The sequence below is a fragment of the Gymnoscopelus braueri genome (assembly GCF_963280865.1).
Source record: "Gymnoscopelus braueri genome assembly, chromosome: 6".
NCBI classification, from domain to species: domain Eukaryota; kingdom Metazoa; phylum Chordata; class Actinopteri; order Myctophiformes; family Myctophidae; genus Gymnoscopelus; species Gymnoscopelus braueri.
Genome location: NC_137607.1, coordinates 26,316,117 through 26,340,339, shown reverse-complemented (window position 1 = coordinate 26,340,339; position 24,223 = coordinate 26,316,117). Strand labels below are relative to the sequence as shown.

The following is a 24,223-nucleotide window of genomic DNA, read 5'->3' as shown; positions in this document are numbered from 1 at the left end:
AAGCAAACAACGTGACGCAATTCGTATAAATTAGGCTTAAGTGTAAGGCTGTTTAGATCTACCGTGGCTCGAGGTGGGTCAGAGTCACCTCTGAGACCCAGGGTTTCCTGTGGAAAGTACTGGATTTCCTGTGGAAAGTCCTTCCTAAGTGTAAAGAACTTACAGATGGTGTACTGTGATGTGCTTGTCTGTTGTGTTGTTTGTGTTTTCTTAGGTGGGCAGGTGTGCAAGGTGAGGTGTGTCCGTGACAACCAGAGTTAATTAGGATAATCCTCATGAAAACAAGTTCTTCCACTCATTTGTGTGTGCGTTTGAGTCACTTTAGTAGGTTTAGTAGTAGTATGTCTGTGTGAGCGTTGCATGCAAGCATGTTGTGAATGCACGTTTTGTGTTTTCTATACATGTACTTGTGTTTGTATATATAGCTGCCCTGCACCTTTATGACCTCTGTCTGTGTACATATGGTATGTGTGTGTACGGGTGAGAAAAAACTCCTCTCACACCCAAAAATCAACACAGATAATCACCCAGAGAGATGGTTTAACTGGTTATATGAACCGTGTGACCAGGATACTTATTGGCACAACAATAACATTCACAGCTCTATTGACCTTTTGGAGTGGCACAATACAGCGGGGGTCAAGTCCTGTGGACCAATGGAATGCCTGCGTTTTCTCAGCGGTGGGATAGTTTTGTTAAATGTGGGATTGATGCTGCCTTTGAATAGTGATGACTCGTTAGTTCCCCTTTCCTTGCGTTTTCTTTTGGGGGAAATCCCGTGTGAAAATCGTTTTATTTTGTGGATAGGACGTGAATAAGACTGCAACATTGCAGGCAAAACAGCGAATAATTTGCTACTGTGCCAAAGTGAATAGGTTGTAGAGTGAAATCAAACATATGTTGGTCAGAATTGTCATTGTGGATATACTGTACTAGTGATTTTACTGTACTAGTGATTTTGAACCTTTCCACCAAAATGTGGAATGCCCTACTAACAGCCATGAAACTTCTCGATGACCCATCCAAATTTAAAACTGACCAAAAAACATGTCTGTTCTCAAAATATTATTGGACTTAGATAAATTGATCCCCTACTAGCTTGCCCCAGAGATGCACACAATATACTCCCTCAGCGAGCTCCACAGAGGCGGCATCCTCTTTTTAAAATCAAGGACCCCCTGAACTCTGAGAGTGTACAAATGGAACCAAATGAGCCTGTTGGGGTCCATTTGATTTCATTTGTACACTCTCAGAGTTATAGACCTGCAAGGGTCCATTTGGAACCCTCTAAACAAGGAACCCTGAGCCCCACTTTTAGAACCACTGGTATAGAGATAACAGTGAAACTCTGGCCATTCTTGTACGTTCTCTAGTTGTATTTGATGTACATGTAATACTGGTGAAGATTAGCCAGTTATTTCGCTGGGGACCCCCTGGAACCCCCTCAAGGACCCCTGGGGGTCCCTGGACCCCACTTTGAGAAGCGATGTACTACTGTATGTCTGCGATGGTTGCATGGAACAATTCAGCCTACTTTAATTTCATGGACTTGGCCATTGGCAGTGTAAAAGGCCTTTGAAACGACTTCTCTGAGAACAACTGGAAGTGTTGAGCTTGCTTGCCCACGGGGTGGAGTGGTATACGCTCTGCCCCGGTGGTCACGGTTTGGCAGTACTTTATTTACAGTGCCACTGCGTGTACAGTGTCGTTATGGTGATGCGTAAACAGAAAGGAAATATGAATAGCACGCGTAGGTCTTCTGGTGGTTTGTGGTGAGGACTTATTATGATTTCTGAGTGACTGCTCATAGTTCAAGTTCATAGCACTTCTACTGTGAAATGAGGAGAGTGACGACAACGATGATGATGAGGATAATGATGAGGATATGCATGATGATATAGCAGTTTTGATGATTAAGGGATGATGATGACAAGGAAAGATGATGATGATGATGGTATATGGAGCTTTCACAGGTGTGGTGATGATGATGACAGTTGAAATAGGAAGAACAATTGTGCTGACTGTAATGATAACAACAGTGTTGGTGTTGAGTGACCTTTTACCCTTTTCTGTCCAGAGAATCCTTCCTTTACTATCCTCCCAAGAGTCTACAAATGTAACCAAATGGACTTTTACAGGTCCATTTGGTTACATTTGTAGACTCGCAGTCTGCTGCATTGTACACATAATGCAACATGAGCAGTAGGGGAAATAGCACTGTGACCCAGAGAAGATTTACTCCCAACAAACCAGGCAATGTCATGGAAAAAAGATCCCGCACTGCAATTTACCAGCCCATGGAATGCTCTCTAAAGCAAGTCCTGTTAAATATCACTGTCCCTTGACACACACACACACACACACACTCTCTCTCTCACTCACTCACTCACTCACTCACTCACTCACTCACTCACTCACTCACACTCTCTCTCTCTCTCTCTCTCTCTGAGTCTCTGTCTGTCTCTCTCTCCCCCACACTTACATTATGTCCAAATGTTTCTTCTCAGCCCTCCCTTCTTTCTCCCTTCTGTGTTGTCATGTCTTTATCAGTAATAGAGTACAGAGGGAAGCACGCACATCCCAACAAAAGCTTTTCAGGTGCTGAACAACAATACATACATTGGAGGAAAGCAATGGAAGTTCGCACACTGTAGCTCCCAGTAGAAAATGTGTTTAGTTTTTAAACAACGTTTCGACCACTGCGGGTCTTCATCAGGTCTGACCTGATGTCTTTATCAGTGTCACGGCTTTCACAGAAGCACTCTGTATTTCATGGGCTGTGTGTGTTTAGACCGTAAATGATTCTAAATGAGAGCATCTGCTATATGACTTTGTACCTAAGTATGCATGTATAATAACATGGGTACAAGTCCTAGTATTGTTACTGTCCTATTTTCTAATAATAACTGCAGTATCTAGCTGATTTTTATATTATTAGATGGGTTGTGACATCTGATTACAAAGAGCCATAGAGATCTTTTTTATTTTAATATACATTCTGTATATTCTATATACAGTAATATTCTTTGGGTCTGCTGTCCAAGTAAGTAATTGAATGCATTTTCATGATTTTGGGGTTCAGGGTGAGTAGACCTCAAATAAATTGTAGTTGATATACCAGGTTAGCAAATTGATGCCACTTTTGCTTTAGACATGGAAGCCTAAAGCTTTGACGTCTTCGAGACAGTCTTACTTTTTGGGACATTTCTCGGCTATTGATCATTTGATACAGATGTCATCGATAGAGCTGGAATTGATGTAATACTGTTGCAATCCATTTGAGATACACACACACACACACTCTCACTCTCTCTCTCTCTCTCTCTCTCTCTCTCTCACTCACTCACTCACTCACTCACTCACTCACTCACTCAAACTCTCTCTCTCTCTGTTTAGTTTTTAAACAACGTTTCGACCACTGCGGGTCTTCATCACTTTTGCTTTAGACATGGAAGCCTAAAGCTTTGACGTCTTCGAGACAGTCGTACTTTTTGGGACATTTCTCGGCTATTGATCATTTGATACAGATGTCATCGATAGAGCTGGAATTGATGTAATACTGTTGCAATCCATTTGAGAGTTGCATCATTTTGGAAATGGCCGGAGGTGCACTGTTCCAAAAAAAAAAAAAAAACCCGCTGTGAGGTCCTATAGATGGATGTTTGGAAATGATCAGGAAGTCTATTCCCAAAATAGACCTTCAGCCAAAAGTCAAGATCTGTGATGGGAAAAGGACAGTTTCCTGATGAATCCCCCTGTGACAAATGTCCCATTTGGGCCTGGGTTGTAAAAGGTAATGGAGCTGCCCTTCATTTTAGGGCCAGAGTTGGGGAAATAATATTGGTTCCCTGTGATATCCTCAGGATTAATTTAACTCTGACAATGGATTTCATTATCATGAAGGAAATGGCTGTGATCATCATTTGTTTATTTTCTTTCTTTCTTTCTTTCTCTTTTCATACAGTAAATCAATGATATTGGTCACCTTGGATGTCTGTCTGTGTATTTTACACATACTGTATGTAATGAAAATTAATAACCACTTTTACTTTGAGCATGTCATTATAGGCAAAAGTTTAGATATTTTTTCTTCTTTTCGAATTCTTTCAAATAGCAGAAAATAGCAGATCGGCTATATAACAAAATACGGTATAGAGCTTAAGTTGATAACAAGAGCTTGTGACTAGATCTCGTAACTCTATTGGACGGAACACAGATTGTCTTTTTTTTCCATTTCCTGACAAGTAACTGTTTTGGACATGCAAGGTTACCAGCCGACAGTAAGGGTATAAGAGATGCATGGCATATTATTTTCCAGTCAGTCTGCAGGAAGCTCCAGTCTGGCTCTTTTCAATGGTCTGGTATGTTTCATTAAGCTGGTTCCACACAGAGGAAGCTTAGCCACTTAAGCACTATAATACTTTGTACAACAAATTGTGAAAAGAGACGATGCTTTACGTTGTGAGCTTCTAGATGCTATTTTCAAAATGTTTGATTGTTTCCTTTGATCCTGAAAAAATTATCCTTTGATAATTGTTTTGATAATTTTAAAATGTTTGCCTACCTATTGTATAATGTCATGCCCAAAAACAGCGGTTAGTTGAGTCTGTTTAGCTCAGAAAAAAGCTTTAGAAAGCAAAACAAAAAACCTTCTATTATTGATGTCGTGAACTTGTTGGCTTCATTCCTGGCCTTTGTTGTTAATTTCCGCAACATTACAGTTATTGATATTCCTCAGAGAATAAAATATCCTAATTAAAACAATCTCAGCAGGGTACCAATTGTTAAGAAACCTCCGTTTGACACTGAGGGTAACACTGAGACAAACAGGAGGTGTAACCATGGTGTTACCAGACAGACAGACACACAGACAGAGCCTGGTTTCCACTCTTCAGAACAAGCAGCGGAAGACAGTCATAAACAGCCTCACATGCAATGTCACACACACTGGAGTGTCTGCGCACACGCACCACACACACGTTTGCACACAGATGTGTGCCCACACACACACACACACACACACACGCACACGCATGCACGCACACACGCACGCAAGATTTAAAAAATCAATATTTTGTTAAAAAAAACGACTAAAACGGAATAACGGAACACCTCAAGGACCCCTGGTGGCCCCCGTACCCCACTTTGAGAACCACTGGCAGCACACGCAGCCAGGAACACATTTTCTTTTAGAAAAAGCACATTGTCCAGCTATGCTGTCGCTCTGTGCTCATGTTGGATTCTTCAGTGTCTCACATTTCTTCGAGTAACTCCTCTCAGTGACTCCTTTCTACCTGGAAACAGGACGATACCATTGTCGTAGCGGTACAAACATGTAATTTCTCTGAAACAGAGCATTGCACTGGGTTGAGTCCCTCCCCCTCTCTCTGTTTGTCAATTTGTCCTTTTCTTTTTCACTCCAAATCTGTACGTTCACCTTCAGTTTTTTCCCAAAGGAAAGTTCAAAAGACTGTATGTACCATACACAGTAGTAGATATATCCGATTATCATCAGATTGAATCAGATTGTAGCCAATGCATTTTTGTTTTTCTGTATACAGTACGTCTATGTATCCTTTCATTTATCCAGTTAAAGATAATTGAGATAATTGTATTTAATTTGAAAGAAAGGCCTGCTACAACTACTTCAACTTAAGTCATTCATTTGTTTGTTTGTTCAGTCAGTCAGTCCATCAGTCCATCAGCCCATGACTCATGTCACAGGATGTTAACAGAAAGGATGTTGCACCAAAGGTCATCCAGAGGTCACAGTAATCACTTCCCAATAGCTCTCATGGTTCATAATACCTACTGTATAAACATGACTCCTTACCACTGCTGTACTGTATGTCATCTCATCACTGAGTACAAATGGGGAAATAGTGGGAAAGTATCTTTGAAAAGCAACTCCAAACCATTCTGACGCCCACTGTTGCGTGTAAAACTATCCACGCTGCCGTTGACATTTCCCGTCATATACACCCACAAACGTACGTCATTATGCTCAACATCAACATTGCCGACCCCTTCTAACTCATATTCACACGTTGCCAAATCCCCTCAACTCATGCTAGCTCCGGTGATGCTGACCGTCATCTCCGAAAATTCCATGATATAATCTGTGAGGGATTTGGATTGTGTAAATCATCCACGCTCTCCTCTCTCTCCCATAGCAGAAACCAAAAGCTGTGGTTGACAGATGGAGATGCCGTTGTGCATGTGATGCGATATTATAGATATTTTTTTTTACCACTTAAAACCTATCTACTTTGTTGACCGTAATCTACACCAAAGCTCTTTGCCAAAAACAACCGATCTACAAGCTCACAACGCATCACGTTGCTTGTACAGATCTGCTATTTACGCCAAATGTTTGCTTCAGAATAGGGACACTAGAGTCGATATGGTTAAATTAGTTCAATGCTGGCCCGGACGGTTGGCGTAACCGTCTGGGCACCTAGGCTGGTAATCCTGCTGCCCCCCCATCTCTCTCCCCATTTCCTGTCAGTCTACTGTTCCTATCAATAAAGACAGAAAAAGCCCCCAAAAATATCTTTAAAAAATGTCAAAGATTAGTTCCATGCTACCTCTTCAAATGTTCAAATTTGTAAAAAAGAGTTCACTGTGGAAGGATCCTGAATATTCAGTTTGGGTTTAAGATATTAGACGGGTAAAACAAGGTAGAGAGGACAAGGTGAGAGTGAAAACCAAGCCTAAACGGTAGAGTTAACATACATCACATGGATGGATTCACAGGCAAATAAAACAATCCAGTCAGCCAACAGCACCGCGGGTTTCATCCAGTTAGGTCCCTGCTCCCATCGTTCATCTCTGTTTAGTTGTAGACCAGGTGGAGCTCTGTGACTTGGATGACCTTCTTTTATGCCTCTTACATTACCATCTGGAAACAGTCATCGTTTTAGAGCTGCAGAAGCCTCCACGAGGACCCGGATGTAAACAAAGGGTGTCTGGGCGATGGCCGAGGGTCCCGTCCAACGACTGGAACGATAATATTTCTAACACGATCCGCCATTGCAGAGTGATCGCCTGTCGAAAATGGCTTGTTTTCATCACTGTAAACAAGTATGGAGATATGGACCTTTTTCTCCAAATCCTATCATTGGAGCGGACGGAAGTGACGTTTTTTGGGCTCACGTCACATCCGTCCATTCCATTTTAAAGGGACCTAGGATCATTCCTAAGTTGCGTTAGAGCGCCCCCTTGTGGAAAAACCTTTGAGTTTTTGGCACTCAAAAGGTTGTATTTGCAAACAAGATTCTCGCGTTTGGCACTCAATGTGTTCATTCTCTTCTAAAACAAGCAACTAAGAGTATACCTAGCGCTAAGGTAAAAGTGCAATATATCAGATACCTACTTTCTTAAACAGATGAGACAAATAGGAAAATCAAATGAGCAAGAGCTAAGACAAAAGAGTGTATCAAATAAACAAGATCCAATAAAACAAGAGCTCGTACAAATAATTGACAACAGGTAGGCAGGTAGGAACCAAAAATTAGCAAAGTGACAAATTGCAATGGACTGACACAGAGGCAGTTATACGGTATAACTTATACCTTCCTGTGTTAGCAACCAACATTTGTAAACACATGACACACGGTCGAACAGGCCGTCCAGAGCATTGTCTATGGCAATCACTTCATTGCCAAAGACAACAATGGAGCAACAGCAGCGTATTATGATACTGTAGCTTTCATTATTGTCATTTGTTCAATCAAATAAGAACGGTGGGAACAGTACATGACATAATATAGTAAACAAAATAAGGGAATGAATAACAACGGACACACACACACACACACACACACACACACACACACACACACACACACACACACACACACACACACACACACACACACACTTAAGAAAATGGCCTTAAGTGGTAAAAATGTCCTTAAGCGGGAGCTTGTTACAAATAAGAAAATGTCCAATCAAACAACCAACAGCATTTATAAATTCTGTGGTAGCTTTGTGCATGTGTTTAATGCCTTGTGGTCTAGACAGCTTCCGAGCTCCCATAACATTTATGGAATAAGCCACAAGATTATATTATCATCACTGCTACAGATACTGTAGTACTGGAGGTATGAAATGTGTCTTATCAGCTAGACGTATTAGGTGAAATGTGATAAGATGGCACTTTCCCGTCTGGATCCTACTTCACATCCAAAAAAGGAACACGACTTCACATCCTCACTGCCAAGCAGAAACCTCTCACATCTCCATATTTTAACGTTTTATGTTTTTCCGTAAATTATGCGTTTTGAGCTTGACGATCTGCTATTTTTGATATTTTTGACAGCAACGATATATTGTATGATCAAGCATGTCAAGTTACAAATCACAAAGTCAATGAAATAATTGTTTAATTTTGCTACCAGGAGCAGCTGGACATTCCCTTAATATTTTCCCCCAGGATTTATTGTTATTACTGTACTACAAGCCAAATACAAAAGAGGCCAAATTACTTCTGTGTTCCAAAACAAAAACCTATTATTATGCAATTATGTTTCTTTGCAAACAGCCTTTCGGGAGCTTTTATGCTCAATTAGCAATGATGAACAACAGTCATGGTAGACGATGTTACCGCAATTCCCTGGACTTGCAGTATTTCAGGGTTGAAAATGTATCCATTTGTAACAACATTTGTGTACAAATAGAGCCAAATGGACCGATCCATTTGTACACTCTCAGTGGTGAAGATACCACTGAGATACCACGTGCTATCTCTCTCGTCATTCCAAAATGATTGCTATTTTTAAAAAGCAATGATACCATAATATTAGTCTTAGGAAAGGAAGTGTTGCTATCTATATCTGTATCAGGTCCTGCTTGAGATCTTGTGTGTTGATGGATCTTGGGAGAGACACTTCTTTGTCCTAAAGGGGACTCTTGGTCTTTGTGATGTCAACCTTTTGAACTTTCCTGTGGGTGGGGTAGCTGTCATCTTTGGCTACAAAGTCGCTGCTAGAAGGCTTTCCGTTTTCTTTTTGAGATAACAGAAAAGACGATGGCCAGCTGTGTGTGTGTGTGTGTGTGTGTGTGTGTGTGTGTGTGTGTGTGTGTGCGTGTGCGTGCGTGTGCGTGCGTGCGTGCGTGCGTGCGTGCGTGCGTGCGTGCGTGCGTGCGCGTTGTGGTCGTTAAGGCTTGCACGCTGTGGTTTTAAATTTAGTCGTCTGCACACGTGATCAGAACACACAAAGTGAAATGACCTCGGGGCTGCAGATGCAATCAACCTTAAAGTGCATAGTACATAGAGGCAGGCATGCATGCACTAAATACACACACACCACTGCTCCCTTTCATAGAGCTCATTTATGTATTTCTTTCTTGGACAGAGACTTTCACAATCTTTTTTTAGTTTTTCATGATGACGATAATGATTCAAATGGAGAGGCATAGTATGTTGACTAACCTCTACACCCTCTGAACAAAGTTGAAAGTCATGTTTAGCCATCAGAGACACAACACGGACACATAGACAGTTAGATTTATACTGTGCATTCTGTGCATTCTTTTAGGCCTTCCAGCGTATTTGTAAAAGAACAAATGCCACCAGTCGCCTGCCTTGGATTTCAATGGCTGTTTGAATGTGCACTGACGAGCGAGCCTTTAGCGTGGATGTGTGATGTCTTTTTGTTTTAGCCCAGTATCCACATTCTGCGGAGAACATTCGCTGATCTACAGGCTCAGAATGCGTCACATTGCAAACGCATTGTGAGCTTGTAGAAGACAGACATTAAATCCCCAGAAGCAAAGATTTGAGTTACAAATGTTCGCTTAAATTTCTTTAACATGTATATTCAAGGATTTGCACAAATTTTCACGATTAAAAAAAGTGTTTAAACTGAACCCCTATGATGTGAACAGAGGGAATGTGCGGTTTCATAAGTTCACATGTCACTTCCTCATGGAGCTTGGAAACAGACATGAAAACTATACCAGTGATTCTCAACTTATAAGAGTGTATAAATGGAACTACACACACAACCATTGTGCTAGAAGATTTATGATTCATGTGCAGGATCAAATATGAATCCTCATTTTACTTTGAAGAGATGCTATATATTCAATTCTTCTATTCACTCTAGTGTTGCTAATCCAGTTGTGACTGACCATAATTGACGTCATAGTATGAAGCAAGAGCAGAATGTCCGCCATGTGAATATTAATAATGGAGTTAGAACAACGTTCAGGAGGGAAGACAAACCTGAAGCCTTGTAACAAAGCATCTGATAATACTGTATCTCCTTCCCTGCTAATCTATAAATAAATCTCTCCCCACTCACCTGATTCAATCAAAACTGATAACAACTCCTCTCCTCGCTCACCTGTCACCAATCCATCTTCCATCTTCCATCTTATAACTCCTCCCTCACTCAACCTGATTCCAAGCACCTTTCATAGCTTCTACTGCAATTTCTCCCCTCCTCAATCAGTGAGGGGTATTTATACCTTGGCATGTCTATGCCAAGGTATGCCGCTCGCAAGCCCAGGCTCCCCGTTTTTCTCCACCACACGATTCAATAATTGTAAATAACAAACCATGGATCGCAATCAGCATTCCTCCTCCTTCGACCCACAACGCCAGAAGCCAGCCGCTGCGTTCCCATTCTCCAGCGATGACATCTTTGGCTTCCAGCGCCAGCGATCAAGCGAGGTCGATCACCCCCCGCCATCACCGACTTCCACGCCGCCTCAACAGCGACCCGTTTTCCCGCTCGTCTCACGCCACTCCCAGAACAATTTCTGGCCCACTACATGGGACCCCCAGCGCACCAATTATTCTTCCACCCAGCCAACGCAACAACATCCAACAGCTTGTATGTATCCTTCATACAACCTGGCAATATTTCTGATGGTGCCACTTCTCCGGGCCAGCACTTTTTTCAAATATTTCCACCCTTAATAATAATAATAATAATAATAATAATAACTTGGATTTATATAGCGCCTTTCAGAAACCCAAGGACGCTTTACAGTACACAAAATAACACAACACCCTTGTGCCTCCCCTGTTTTATAAAATAACATTTCTTATGACTAACAGGCTTAATTAACACAATAGTAAGTAGCCTTGTGAACCAATGGTTCCCGAGCCATGTGGCCCACAGGTCAGGAGCCTATCTCCTGTTTGTGTAGCATGAAGCATGTAGATGTATACATGACCCTGTACAGTATGTCGCAGGGACCCCAATCCAACCGTTGATGCTGAGTGCTAAGCAGGGAGGCATTGGGTACCATTTGTATAGTCATTTTTATAGTCTTTGGCATGACTCGGCCGGGGATTGAACTCAGTCCTCCCAGTCCTGCCATGCAGTGTAAACTCCTGGCATGTGCAAGCAGTTCTCCTTCCTTTTATATTTTGCTTTTGTTGAGATCAATGCTGCAAAAGGTTCTTTCATCGGTCCATCATCTCAACAACAAGCACGTTGGTGATATCTAGTTTCTGCTGAGATCTCTCTCACCTGCAGGAAAGCAGAACCAACAGAACACGGCCCATATCCACTTTGTTGCTTATATTCAAATCTTCAGCACACCAAGCCACACTTGCGCATAGAAAATCTACATATTCCTCCCACCGTGCAGGCATCCACCACTATGCCTTCATCCATTCCTCATCTGTGCCTTCATCCATCCTTCCATTCATTCAGCCCTTTGTTTATTCCTCTATAAATCTGTCCTTATCTATCCTTTCATTCATCTATCCCTCCATCCATACTGGTTTCACCTTTCCTATTTCGTATTCAATAAATAATCAACTCAAAATGATGTGTTGTATGTACTGCGAAGGTGTGTTCTTCACTAGTCAATTGAAAATACGAGCAGTATCATCTATCCTACTGAACACTAATAGACTGTAGCATGTCACTCCGGACTGTGTGTGTGTGTGTGTGTGTGTGTGTGTGTGTGTGTGTGTGTGTGTGTGTGTGTGTGTGTGTGTGTGTGTGTGTGTGTGTGTGTGTGTGTGTGTGTGTGTTTAGTGTACTAGAAAGGAGTGCTGGACTGATTCCAGCATATCAGTTTGGGAGATGTTGATAGAATAAGCGGAAGAGATCCTCTTCCACATTCCTCATGTCGAGGAACGTTTATTATTATTTTAGCATTTTCCAGTAGTATTTATTTTGTCAGTCTATTTTTGATTAGATTTTAACACAGGTTTGCTAGTTTATTTTTTATTTTGAGTTTCTATTAGTTTTAATGTTAGTTGTATTTATTTTTTATAATAATAATATGGGGTATTAAGCGGAAAGTTCACGGTTCGATCCCCGGGCTCCCCCTGAGTAAGTGTCGAAGTGTCGAGTGTTGAGCAAGACACTGAGCTCCTAACTGCTCTCGATGAGCAGGTTGGTTTCCTCTGCCTTTAACTTTTTTTCTCCCTTTTTTCTTTCAGTTAACAAATGTTTATTTTTCACATCTAGATTTTGTTTAAAAAAAAAAGAACAATAATAACCTTGCGACAGAGTCATTAAGAATCAAATCAAATCAAACTTTATTTATAAAGCACATTTAAAACTGAGATTGACCAAAGTGCTGTACAGGGTAGAAGAAGAAGAAGTGCTCTATAATCTTATTATCCTATTATATCTGTAATCTTATTATCCTTTTGTTGTGGAAGGTGGGGTTTTCATGGTTCCTAAAAGTGTCAGGGTAGTTGTCTAAAAGTTAGTGTTTTGTACATTGCACTTGCATATTGCATTTATTTAATAATATACCGGTGTATGAATAAAGAATGTTTTAATGTTTATGATTTTGCTGCAGTTTCAATGGAATTTTAATTGTCCATGATTGTTTCAATAAGCTTAAATTCGAAGACTGCAACAAAGAAAATAGAAGCCTTGGGCGCATACCTTGCATAGTGCTGTGGTATTGAGGTTGAAATTATCTCACAGCCTACAACATGTTGTAGGTTACCGCAGCTCTCTGAATTGCCCACCATGAACCATAACAGCAATACTATACCATACAATACCATACAATCCTAAATAATATCTAGATAGAGTTGAGTCGACCTATCATATGGTTAAAGGTCAGTATCAGTGGTCACAGAACACATGATCAGGCAAATGTTGAAGTCTATTACACAATACGAGCAGGCTGGTGTTCTTTCTTGAAGTTCCCATGTGACCCTAAAACCAGTCGTTAATCCTGTTTCATCTGCTCAAATCAAGCTGAAAAGCCAGAGACGAATCTAATCTTTCCAAACGATCTGTGTGTGTGTGTTTTTTTCTTCTGTGTTGTAGTTTTGATGTGGAGAATGGCCCGTCTGCCAGCTGCAGCCCTCTGGACCCCCAGGCCTCTCCGGGTTCTGGTCTGGTCCTCCACACTAACTTCCCGGGTCACAACCAGCGCCGAGAGTCCTTCCTCTACCGCTCAGACAGTGACTACGACCTGTCGCCCAAGTCTATGTCCCGAAACTCATCCATCGCCTCTGAACTGTGAGCACACAGTCACACACTCTCACACTCACACAGATATGCAAACCAGCAGGCAAACATGCAGACAGTCATTAGTTTGGGCAGGTACACACATGTGCATACAAACACATGCAGTAGGCCTACATATACAGAAAGTAAAGTTGACCATTTAAACCCTACCTATACTTTGTTGACCAGGGGACCCCTTGGCTCTATACTTGGTTCCCCAAATTATTTCCCTCTTCATCTCTTCATCAAAAAATAGGTGATCTACAAGCTCACACGTGATGATGCGTTGTGAGCTTGTAGATCAGCTATTTATTACCGAATGTTTGCACGAGAATAGGGACACTAGTGTTCATGTTGGTACACTAGCACATGTACTGTAAAAGCCTCCGCGTTCATTTAACTCCAGGAGTGTAGAAATGTAACCAAATGGACCCACATTTGTACATTCCTGAAGTTACAAATACATAAATTAACACATCAAAAACGTTTGTCCACAGAGTATTTTACTCTGTGGACAAACGTTTTCCTGAAGGTGAACCACCTCACACTGAAAGATGAGATTGTCACCCAGCTGTAGCCATTGTAGAAGTGACACTTCACAGTGTACATCTAACTGATGAGTCATGGACATAAAGTGCAGGTCAGGGGACTTCCTCCATTACACTAACTAGACTTCTTGCATAACATGACATGGAGTCCAAACCTGCAGTAGATGGAACGCCTTACATTACAGCGTTTACGTCCCTTCCTACTGTAGCAAAGTGATTCCACGTTCCTGACCGCCTCCAGTCCATCTCTTCTCATTGACTTGGATGAATGAAGGTGGTTTGGTCATTCTGGATGGTTGGTCTCATTACTTAAAATGTGTGATGGCCAAGCTGGCTCCAAGCAGTCAGCGTAAGCAGTATGCAAGAGCTGCAGTGCGCAACTGTGTGTGTGTGTGTGTGTGTGTGTGTGTGTGTGTGTGTGTGTGTGTGTGTGTGTGTGTGTGTGTGTGTGTGGGTGTGTGTGCGTGCGTGCGTGCGCGTGCGTGTGTGGAAACAGTTAACAAATGACTGATGCATTTTAAAATTACACTCTTCAACAATGATTTCCTTGCGTGGAACTAGTTTACCTTTGAGCTCTACAGTCTATGTAGAGATTTATATACACTACTGTATGTGTGTATACACAAACACACATGCGTGTGCGTATGCACACGTGCGCACACACGCAGACACACACACACACACACACACACACACACACACACACACACACACACACACACACACACACACACACACACACACACACACACACGTACTGTATACGTATAAGCATTTGATAAAAATGTGTTCCCTGAATAAATCGTCCATGTTTTTTTTTGTGTTCACAGACATGGTGATGACCTGATCGTAACACCTTTTGCTCAGGTACATAATCCCAGTGTTCTTACAATACAGTATAAATATGCTACTGAACTACTGTGTTCATCTCATGTTCAGTAGTATGTATGTATGGATGGATGGATGGATGGATGGATGGATGGACCCTCACAGATAGAAACACCCTCTGCTAAAGAAAATAGAGTAAAATTATAATACTTCAAATTACTGTTGTCCCAATGTTGGAATCACACTAACATTTCTTACAGAGGAAGAGATAATGAAATAAGATCTTTCTCTCTCTCTGTGTTCATCTCTCCATTTCTCTAGGTTTTGGCAAGCCTTCGAAGTGTAAGAAACAACTTCACTGTCCTGACCAATGTCCAATGTGCATCCAACAAGTACGTGTTAATAAATTAAAGTTGCTCTTCTGTTTATTCATTTACAGAGCATGTTGCACACCTCTAGCTATTACTGGTTGAATCTGTTTTTCACATTAGTGGGGTAGCAGGTAGTGTTTGTTTTTTAACACTATACTGTAGGTTAACTGAGGGGGAAAATATTGTAGTTCCACTCAATCACCACAAGGTGGAAGCATTGAGCTTTAAACTGGCAGGATTGCAACGCTGCAGCTCTTTCAACATTTCACGTCAGTGTCATTGGATGAGCAAGGCACAGGTACGTGCCTTGTGAACGCGAGCACACACACACACACACACACGTGTACACACACACACGTACGTACACACACACACACACACACACACGTACGTACACACACACACACACACACACACACACACACACACACACACACACACACACACACACACACACACACACACACACACACACACACACACACACAGAGTTGGTCTCTGAAGCACTAATCTTTTACCTGTTCGTGGTGAAAGGGATGTGGCATTGTGCTGCTCAATACACGGGTGTTGTTGTATTTCTTAGCATCAAAAGAACAGTTCCGCCTCTTACGTCAATGTGTTTGCAAATGGTATGAATGGAATCCCTATGTTTTGGAGTGCTTCACTGTGGGGTGCAACACACACACACACGCACACGCACATGCACATGCACATGCACACACACATGCACATAATAGAGTTGCCTCATTGGTATGCACATGGAGGTAATTGTGCAGGTTTGTACACAGAAGTTTAGTTTTATTCTCTGAGCTAGTGTATAGTGGCTGCTCATTGTGCAATCTAACCTCTGAGGGATCTGTCAAGTTGATGTTTTATCTCCGAATCAAGCATTGAAAAGGCTTGTGAGACAAAACGTACCCGCTTGAACCCCAGCATCCCTAATCCCTATTGTGGGGGGTACGGTAGACCTGCAACTCAGGTCCATTTCAGGGGGTTTAAGTGGTTAGACATCAAATCAGACTGTTTGCATTGCACCTTGTGATGGCTGAAAAGTCTGCTGCATTTAAAAATATCACACAATACTTATTAGTAGAGTAGAGTATCATTTTAGGTTGCAGTTTGGAATTGGACCATAGCAGCATCAGTCAATACTGTAGCATCCCAGGCAGTTAATGGCTGACGAGACTTCCCAGCTTGCCTCGGGGCGCGCCTTTATTTATTATCATTTTATTGTTGCGTTAGTGGGTTATTTGCTATGAGTATGTGTTGTGGTCATTTATGTATGATTAATGTCTTTGATTTACGTTCATTCGGCATATTATGTTTGGGGGGGTGTTAATATTGGGGGAAACCGTGAGTGATGCGGTGACTTCAGGGAGCACCCCCTCCCTTCGATGCTTTTTGAGGGAGTTGGTTTGGGCGTTTTGTGAGCTATTTGCCACACTAAAGAGTATTCCCATGATAAAAGGTTGTCATGACTACTCCTTTTGGATCAGAAACCCATCGATCAAAACATTGGTGTCAGAAGTGGGATGACAGAGTTGGAAGACCACTGTGCGGGTGCTCGCTGCCGGGTAGAGGTACTGGCTTACATCGCTGAAGTTGCTCTTGAAGAGGAGACACAGCATTGGAAGGCATTCGACCCAGCTGATAAAATGAGAACCTCAGAATCAGAATCAACTTTATAGTCACATCACAGGTTTACAGGTGTAAAACAGTGGGTTAAATAATTTTTTGTGCAAGCTCGCATCGTTTTGTTATTTGCTTATTTCCATAAAAGAGAAAGGGAAGAAGATGAAGGGGGGCAAGGGGAAAGAGAGAGAGAGAGATCAATAAAAAACAACAATGTTACATATTTACACAGTATATCTATCCGGTGCGGTAAGTACCGTGAGGTAAGACAAAAGGTGCATGAGCATAGCAGCAGATATATACTGTACATGGGGGAAGCGAGGGAGGTGCCCCATTCAGCATCCTGGGATTTTTTTGTTGGTTGAGTTGGTTTCTGGTAGTAGTAGAACCCCTCAGGTGCAGTGGTGGCTTATCCAACGGGCTTGAGGTGCTGAAGCACAGGGCACCAACCTTGGGGGGGCACCAAACGGCATGGGAAAAAAAAAAAACGGCGAAAAACTGCAAAATTTGGAAGCAGGGCTGCGAAAGAACGTTCCCGGGGGGCACCGAACCGGGTCCAAGCACCGGGCACCACGAAGGGTTAATCCGCCCCTGCTCAGGTGGGGTTTTAGTAGCGTCCCAGGTGGTGAGAGTTTCCAGCATGCCTCGGGGTGCGCCTGTATTTATTGTTGAATTGCTGTGTTATTGGGTAGTTATTTGCTATGGGAATGTGTTGTGGGGATTTATGTGTGATTAATGTGATTGGTTTATGTTCATTCTTGTGTGTTCACGTTGGGGGAAACTGCAAGTGATGGGGTGGCAACAGGGAACACACCCCTCCCTTCTGTGCTTTGTGAGTCAGCTTGTTTGGGCGTTTTTGTGAGCTGTTTGCCACAATAAAGTGTATTCCTATAAAAGATGACATGACTAATGCTTTATCAGGTAACCTCCGGTCATTAGAATATTATCCAAATAAAGCCTAGTATTTAAGGTATATGTTAAACATCTGCAAATCAACACACACACACACACGTACACATACACGTACCATATAGGTTTTGTAATATCACTGGGCAATGAGGTTGCATCAAACAGGACTTGTGTACTGTAAATATATCCATTCCTCGCTCTCTGTAGTTCTTTAAACCTACAGAAACGGAAACATTCACACCTCATTTCCTCCCCAAACTTCAGCATCCTTCCAAGAACATTGGACTTTGTGCTTAGAAACACTGCAAAAAATACACCCACTCCAGAGCACTGTACTTCATTTTTGTGAATCACTGCAATTAAAAGTAAGCCTCTCTGACCTAGTTTCCCTGACACACACACACACACACACACACACACACACACACACACACACACACACACACACACACACACGTCATACACATGCCCAGCAGTGGCACACACACACAGCAACATACCGTTCGAGCACACACACTGAAATGTATGTGCTGTATGCACATACACAGAGCACGTAGTCTCTCTCTCTCTCTCTCTCTCTCTCTCACGCACACACACGCGCACGCACACACACACAGACGCATCAGTGACGCACATGCTTGCACACAGCACCAGGCAGCAGATGTGCTGTTTGTGGCACCGTTGTGTGGTACATGCATATGCTAACATATCGATGCGTATACATTCTATCATATAGACACATACATGCTATCATAGATACATACAGTACACACATGCTATCATATACTGTAGACCACTGTTTCCCAAAATGTTTGGATCGCGGACCAATTTTTACAGACAAAAAATCACAACTTTTCATTAATTAAAAAACATTTTTCAAAAGCATTTCATAAATAAAATCTAATAATTCCCATAAATAATAATAATAATAAAAAGGTTTAAGAAGTAGTGAAAATAGCATATCTACAAGCTCACAACGTGGAACGAAGCGACGCGTTGTGAGCTTGTAGATCTGCTTTTTCACTAGTTTGGGTCCCGGGCAAATGTCTAATTTCATTTTTGGGTCTTGAGCTAAAAAGTTTGGGAACCACTGCCGTATTCTCAATGCTCCTTCAATTTACTTCAAGGTATCACTCCTAAACCTGTTGTGAATACTCCTAAACCTGTTGTGAAGAAACCTATTTCAAGGTAAAGTGTGTATGTGGGACATTTGTCCATAACACCACCTCTCTCTCTCTCTCTCTCCCTCATAGGAGGTCTCCCGCTGCCACAACTCAACCTCCAATGACCAGAGTTTGCCTCCCAGGTAAGGACCACAATGCGTTGTCTGTCCTCTATTGTACACGGCAAATTGTAACGCTGAGAGTTGAATTGACTTTCAGGATTTTACTTCAGCCAAGTTTGATGTCTGGCCTTGAGAGTACAGTATACGCAACAAAGTGACTGACTCCGTGTGAAGAACAGCCCTTATTTGATCTCCACAGTAAAATCCTCAGTGTTTAATCTTTTCCATTCGTAACTCTGGATACCGTACAACAATATGTAACCAAAGTGGACCCTCTCCATAATAATCTCTCATCTTCTCCATGTTGTTTTCCCTTCTCTCCGTTTCTCAGTTCTCTCTTTCGCTCGTTTCGCTCTGTCCATAAATTTACCCATGACCCCTCCTTGGTCAGTGGTTCTCAAAGTGGGGTCAGACTCGGGGGAACCGCCAGGGTGCCTTGAGGGCGTTCCAAAAACTCTGGAACCAAATGGACCCTTATGGGTCCATTTGGTTCCATTTGTGCGCTCTCAGAGTTATGGGGGTCCTTGACATTAAGAAGAGTTTGAGAACCACTGGCCTACGTGATGACTTTCACTCTCTCAGCCGCCTGTCTCGGCTCCAACAACCGAGCTCCAGCCCAAAACCATCTGTCATCAGGGTCGTTAACGTCCTCGTCCAAACAGAATTGCTTTTCTAGTACAAAGGGAAAACCATGCGGCCACAAACTACAGTATATACACACACACACACACACACACACACACACACACACACACACACACACACACACACACACACACACACACACACACACACACACACTTTGATCTGCCAAAGCACTTCGCTGACAAATACAGCAAACTTCATTACATTTATAGGACTTGTGACAATCAGCATGTAGCCTAGCCCTAGATAATAGCAAAAGTTTGATTTTGAATGTTGAGTTCATTTTAAATTATATTGATTATTAATCTAATATATATTTATTATTATTATATATGATATATTTTTTTTACTGTACTCAGCAAAATAATTCAGTATTTTTAATGACAACAGTCTTTTTAAACCTGTAGTCATGCTGAAAGTTGAATAAACAATGTGTGTTTGGGGATCAGTGTCCCACTGCCACAGCCAAGGGCTGAAACATGCACGCACGCACGCACGCACGCACGCACGCACGCACGCACGCACGCACGCACGCACGCACGCACGCACGCACGCACGCACGCACGCACGCACGCACGCACGCACGCACGCACGCACGCACGCACGCACGCACGCACGCACGCACGCACGCACGCACGCACACAACACAGAGTTAGACCGTTGGATTTCATGACCACGTAGTGGCACGTACACAAATTTTGAGTTCAATCTGCAATCTGAAAGTTCACACGTTCCCTTTCCACGTACTGTTCAATCGCACAAACATGACAAACACACACACACACACACACACACACAGAGTACATACACAGAAATGAGAGCTGTTGTATAAATAGTTGTGTGTGTGTGTGTGTGTGTGTGTGTGTGTGTGTGTGTGTGTGTGTGTGTGAGAAGTTGGCCTGGGATGTGGCTAGAGGGTAACGTCAAACTGAAGGAGGTCGGGAATACGATGGAGTGTTGGCCTTCAGACCCAGCCATAATAAACCCGACCTAACCATTTTTCTGGCGTTGTTAGGCCCCTGTTTGCACAACATGCTTCAGAAACACAGCTTGTCCCTGCTTAAACAGGCAGCAGTCTACAGTATAACCTCGCTTCCATTTTGTAGGAATTAATTCTGTGTTTTCCTTGAATGCACAGGAATAAGCAGCCAGGCCCACCTGTGTGCAGGTCTTTTTTTCCCTGCACATCATTGTCCGAATGTTGTTATACATTGATGGCATGATGAGTATGAAAATCGCCGGCGGGTATTTTGCATCAAAACTATTCATATAGTTAATGCGTCATTCAACAGGCTGATGCCTTTATTTGTGGTTATTTGTGTCATCACTTCCAATTCCACTTGTTTAATCTGTATCCTGTGTGAGTTCTCTTTTTTTCCTTTTTTCTTTTTAAATATATTTGTTTAGCTTTTTCTGCCTTTATTTGGTATGAATAGTATTAGTGAAGAGAGACGGGAAACGGGGAGACAGACACAGGGTATGACACGCAGCAAAGGCCGTCTGAACCTGCGACGTGCTGTCAGGCAAGTCATACTGTATGAGTAAACATATTAAAACAAAGTACTAGTATCAAATGCAATTTCACAAAAAAATTACTTTTCGAAGTGATTCTAAAGAATGAACACTCACTTAGATGCTAAACATTGTTAGAGCTGATAGGGAGTTGATTGAAAGGAATTACAGTAAGACAATTGGCTTTTTCTCATTGCAAATAATCCAAAGGATGTTGTTGAAGTGATGTGATCACACCTGTACAGCAGAAGCCTGAGTGTTAATTTCTACACTCAGAGTTGAGGGCTGTTCACATCAAACACTAGAACTATAACTGTAAAATATATAGATTTTAATGACCTCTTCTAACTCAAGAGGATGGCGCAGTCCACACGACCACACCGCAACTACTGTATAACAAAGACAACATGGTGAACAATAGTTATAGTTATCGTTATAGTGCTTGGTGTGAACGGCCCTGGATTTTGCTCCGTGTTTCAGGAGCCTACAGTATATAGCAAGACTACAACTCTGTACTCTGTACTGCGATGCGATGCGATGCGATGCGATGCGATGCGATGCGATGCAAGAGTGCTGTCTAGCCAACACCAACTCGGGACCCCTGAATCGCTGCCATCCACACACTCCTAAATAACATCAGGGTCTTGAGCTCTACAGTGTTGTTAGTTAAGCTGTCGCGCCGCAGTGCATCTACAGTACGTAGTTGGTGCATTTCTTGCCTTTTCCTGGCTTTGCCCTGGGTTGGCTCCCATAGTGTCAGTTTGCTTGCCACTAGTTCCGGGTCCCTGCCCCAGCCTCATCCTTTTCTCTCTTACTTTGTCTGTGAACCATGGTAGGTCCCCTTAGGGGACCACATTTCTGTACTAAATTATCAGTGAGGATTTTACTGTGTGAGATAAATATACGGTTTTGCACTGGGTAGTGTGTGATCATGGTTTTGGTGTCTTTGTGTTACTGACACCAGTCAGTAGATTTACTGTCATCCCCCTCTTGAGAGAGAAGGAGAAACGGAAACAATGTTACTGACACATGCTTATTATTGAAGATCATGTTGGAATAGGGATGTGTGTGTGTGGGTGTGTGTGTGTGTGTGTGTGTGCGTGCGTGTGTGTGCTTCTATGTATGTGGTACATTACTGTGAATAAGGGAACATTGAGCTGATATGTGTTTGTGTTGGCTATATTGCAAGTTGCATGCATGCAACTTGCATGCATTTCTTGGTCTGTGTGCTTGAGATTTGACTGTGACACTAATTGCACGTTGATGTGTATGTACTGGTGTGAACATACAGTTCGTAGAGGGGTGTATGTGTTTGTGTGCGCGAGACCGCGAGTGTGTGTATGTGTATACGCACGTTTATGTGTGTGTGTTGCTGAACATTTATTGTAGCAAGCAATGCATACTGTACATACATTCGTGTGTGTGTGTGTGTGTGGGGGGGTGTGTGTGTGTGTGTGTGTGTGTGTGTGTGTGTGTGTGTGTGTGTGTGTGTGTGTGTGTGTGTGTGTGTGTGTGTGTGTGTGTGTGTGTGTGTGTGTGTGTGTGTGTGTGTGTGTGTGTGTGTGTGTGTGTGTGTGGGGGGGGGGGGTGTGTGTGTGTGTGTGTGTTTGCGCGCACATGCACTGTGGGGAGGTGTTCCTGTGGCTGTGATTGACGTCAGTGAGCCGGCATGTGGTTTCTGTTGACTTCCTGTCAAAGCAGATGGACTGACTTTTCACTTCCTGCTTCAGAACCGCAGCTCGTCAGGTGCTTTCAGCGTGTGTATGCGTGTGCTTGAGGAGAAAATGAGTGTGTGCTGAGCCGATGCAATGACGCTAGATCAGTGGTTCTCAAAGTGTGGTCCGGGGACCCCCAGGGGTCCTTGAGGGGGTTCCAGGGGGTCCCCAGCTACATGTGTTAATAAGCATCACAATCATTTTAACCCCTTTATCCATATTTTATACGTTCGCTATTCAAAAATAGCAGATATACAAGCGCGCGCTGCGAGCTTGTACAGTACATCTGCAATGTTTTAACATTTTTGAAAACGTTTTTTTATTTTATTTTTATTCACATAAATCTTCTCTTCTGGGGGTCCCTGGCACTTGTCAGATGGGGGTCCTTAACACTAAAAAGTTTGAGAACCACTGCAACCTTTTGTGTAGGGCAAACAAGGACGGCGTTCAATAGCAATGTGTTGAGATCAGATCATCTGTCACCACTGCAGTTATCAGTTAACCATGCTTTTTTTTAATGCATTATTTCTTAGATAGGAGAGTGTAGAGAGACAGGAAACCAAGGGCAGAAAGAGGAGAGACGAGACCGGGAGTCTGATTCAAACCCAGGCCCCCGCGGTTCACAAGGAGCTCATGGTCTACAGTATCTATGTATAAATGTGAGAACCTCTCGGGAATCGATCGGGAACCAATCGACTTCAAACTTGTGTGCAGAGGACCCGAGGGAGTGCAGTGCCGAGTGGGAAGTGGGTCGGATTAGCGGTTGTCCAGAAATATATATCTATAAATCAACAAATGTGTGTATCTGTCTATGTGCCTGTGTACCTTTTATGCCCGTAATAATGAGATCCCTGACGTCATTTTACTAACGTCATAGACTGGACTCCAAGTACTAGGATAATGGGTACAATTGGTGCTCTGACAAGGGGTACAAAAGGTAATGCATAACCGGAGGAAGGGACATACCTTCCGAACTGGCATCACCCTATTTAACTGGCACCTACAGACCTATATCAAAACTACTGTACCAATTATAAGTAAAGTCTGTGAAAAGGGTTGATATTCATCTCAAGTTTGAACGTCTGAAATTCCAGTCTTAAGTGTTACTGGATCTTAATGCTGTGTCTGACATTGTTGACCATACAGTACTACTAGACAGACTGGAAGATAGGGCAGGACGTTCTGACACATTGGTTCATGGCTTATCTACAAGACAGGAATATTTTGTCTCCATTAGAAAATACCTATCCACCGATGTATAAAATAGGGCTAAAGTGGTTAATGTATGTTTCATAATATTACAATTTATATCTGCAAAGTAACTAGTAAC

General features: G+C 42.5%; 1 protein-coding gene across 1 annotated transcript in view; it reads left to right on the top strand.

Annotated features, from left to right (window-relative positions):
- pde4ba (phosphodiesterase 4B, cAMP-specific a) overlaps positions 1 to 24,223 on the top strand; it is an 88,498-nt gene that overhangs the window by 3,863 nt on the left and 60,412 nt on the right. Inside the window, exons 2-5 of the mRNA XM_080431261.1 lie at positions 13,266 to 13,460; positions 14,827 to 14,863; positions 15,146 to 15,216; positions 18,990 to 19,042. Of these exons, the coding sequence (XP_080287387.1) occupies positions 13,266 to 13,460; positions 14,827 to 14,863; positions 15,146 to 15,216; positions 18,990 to 19,042 (356 nt within the window). The remainder of the gene's footprint in view (positions 1 to 13,265; positions 13,461 to 14,826; positions 14,864 to 15,145; positions 15,217 to 18,989; positions 19,043 to 24,223) is intronic.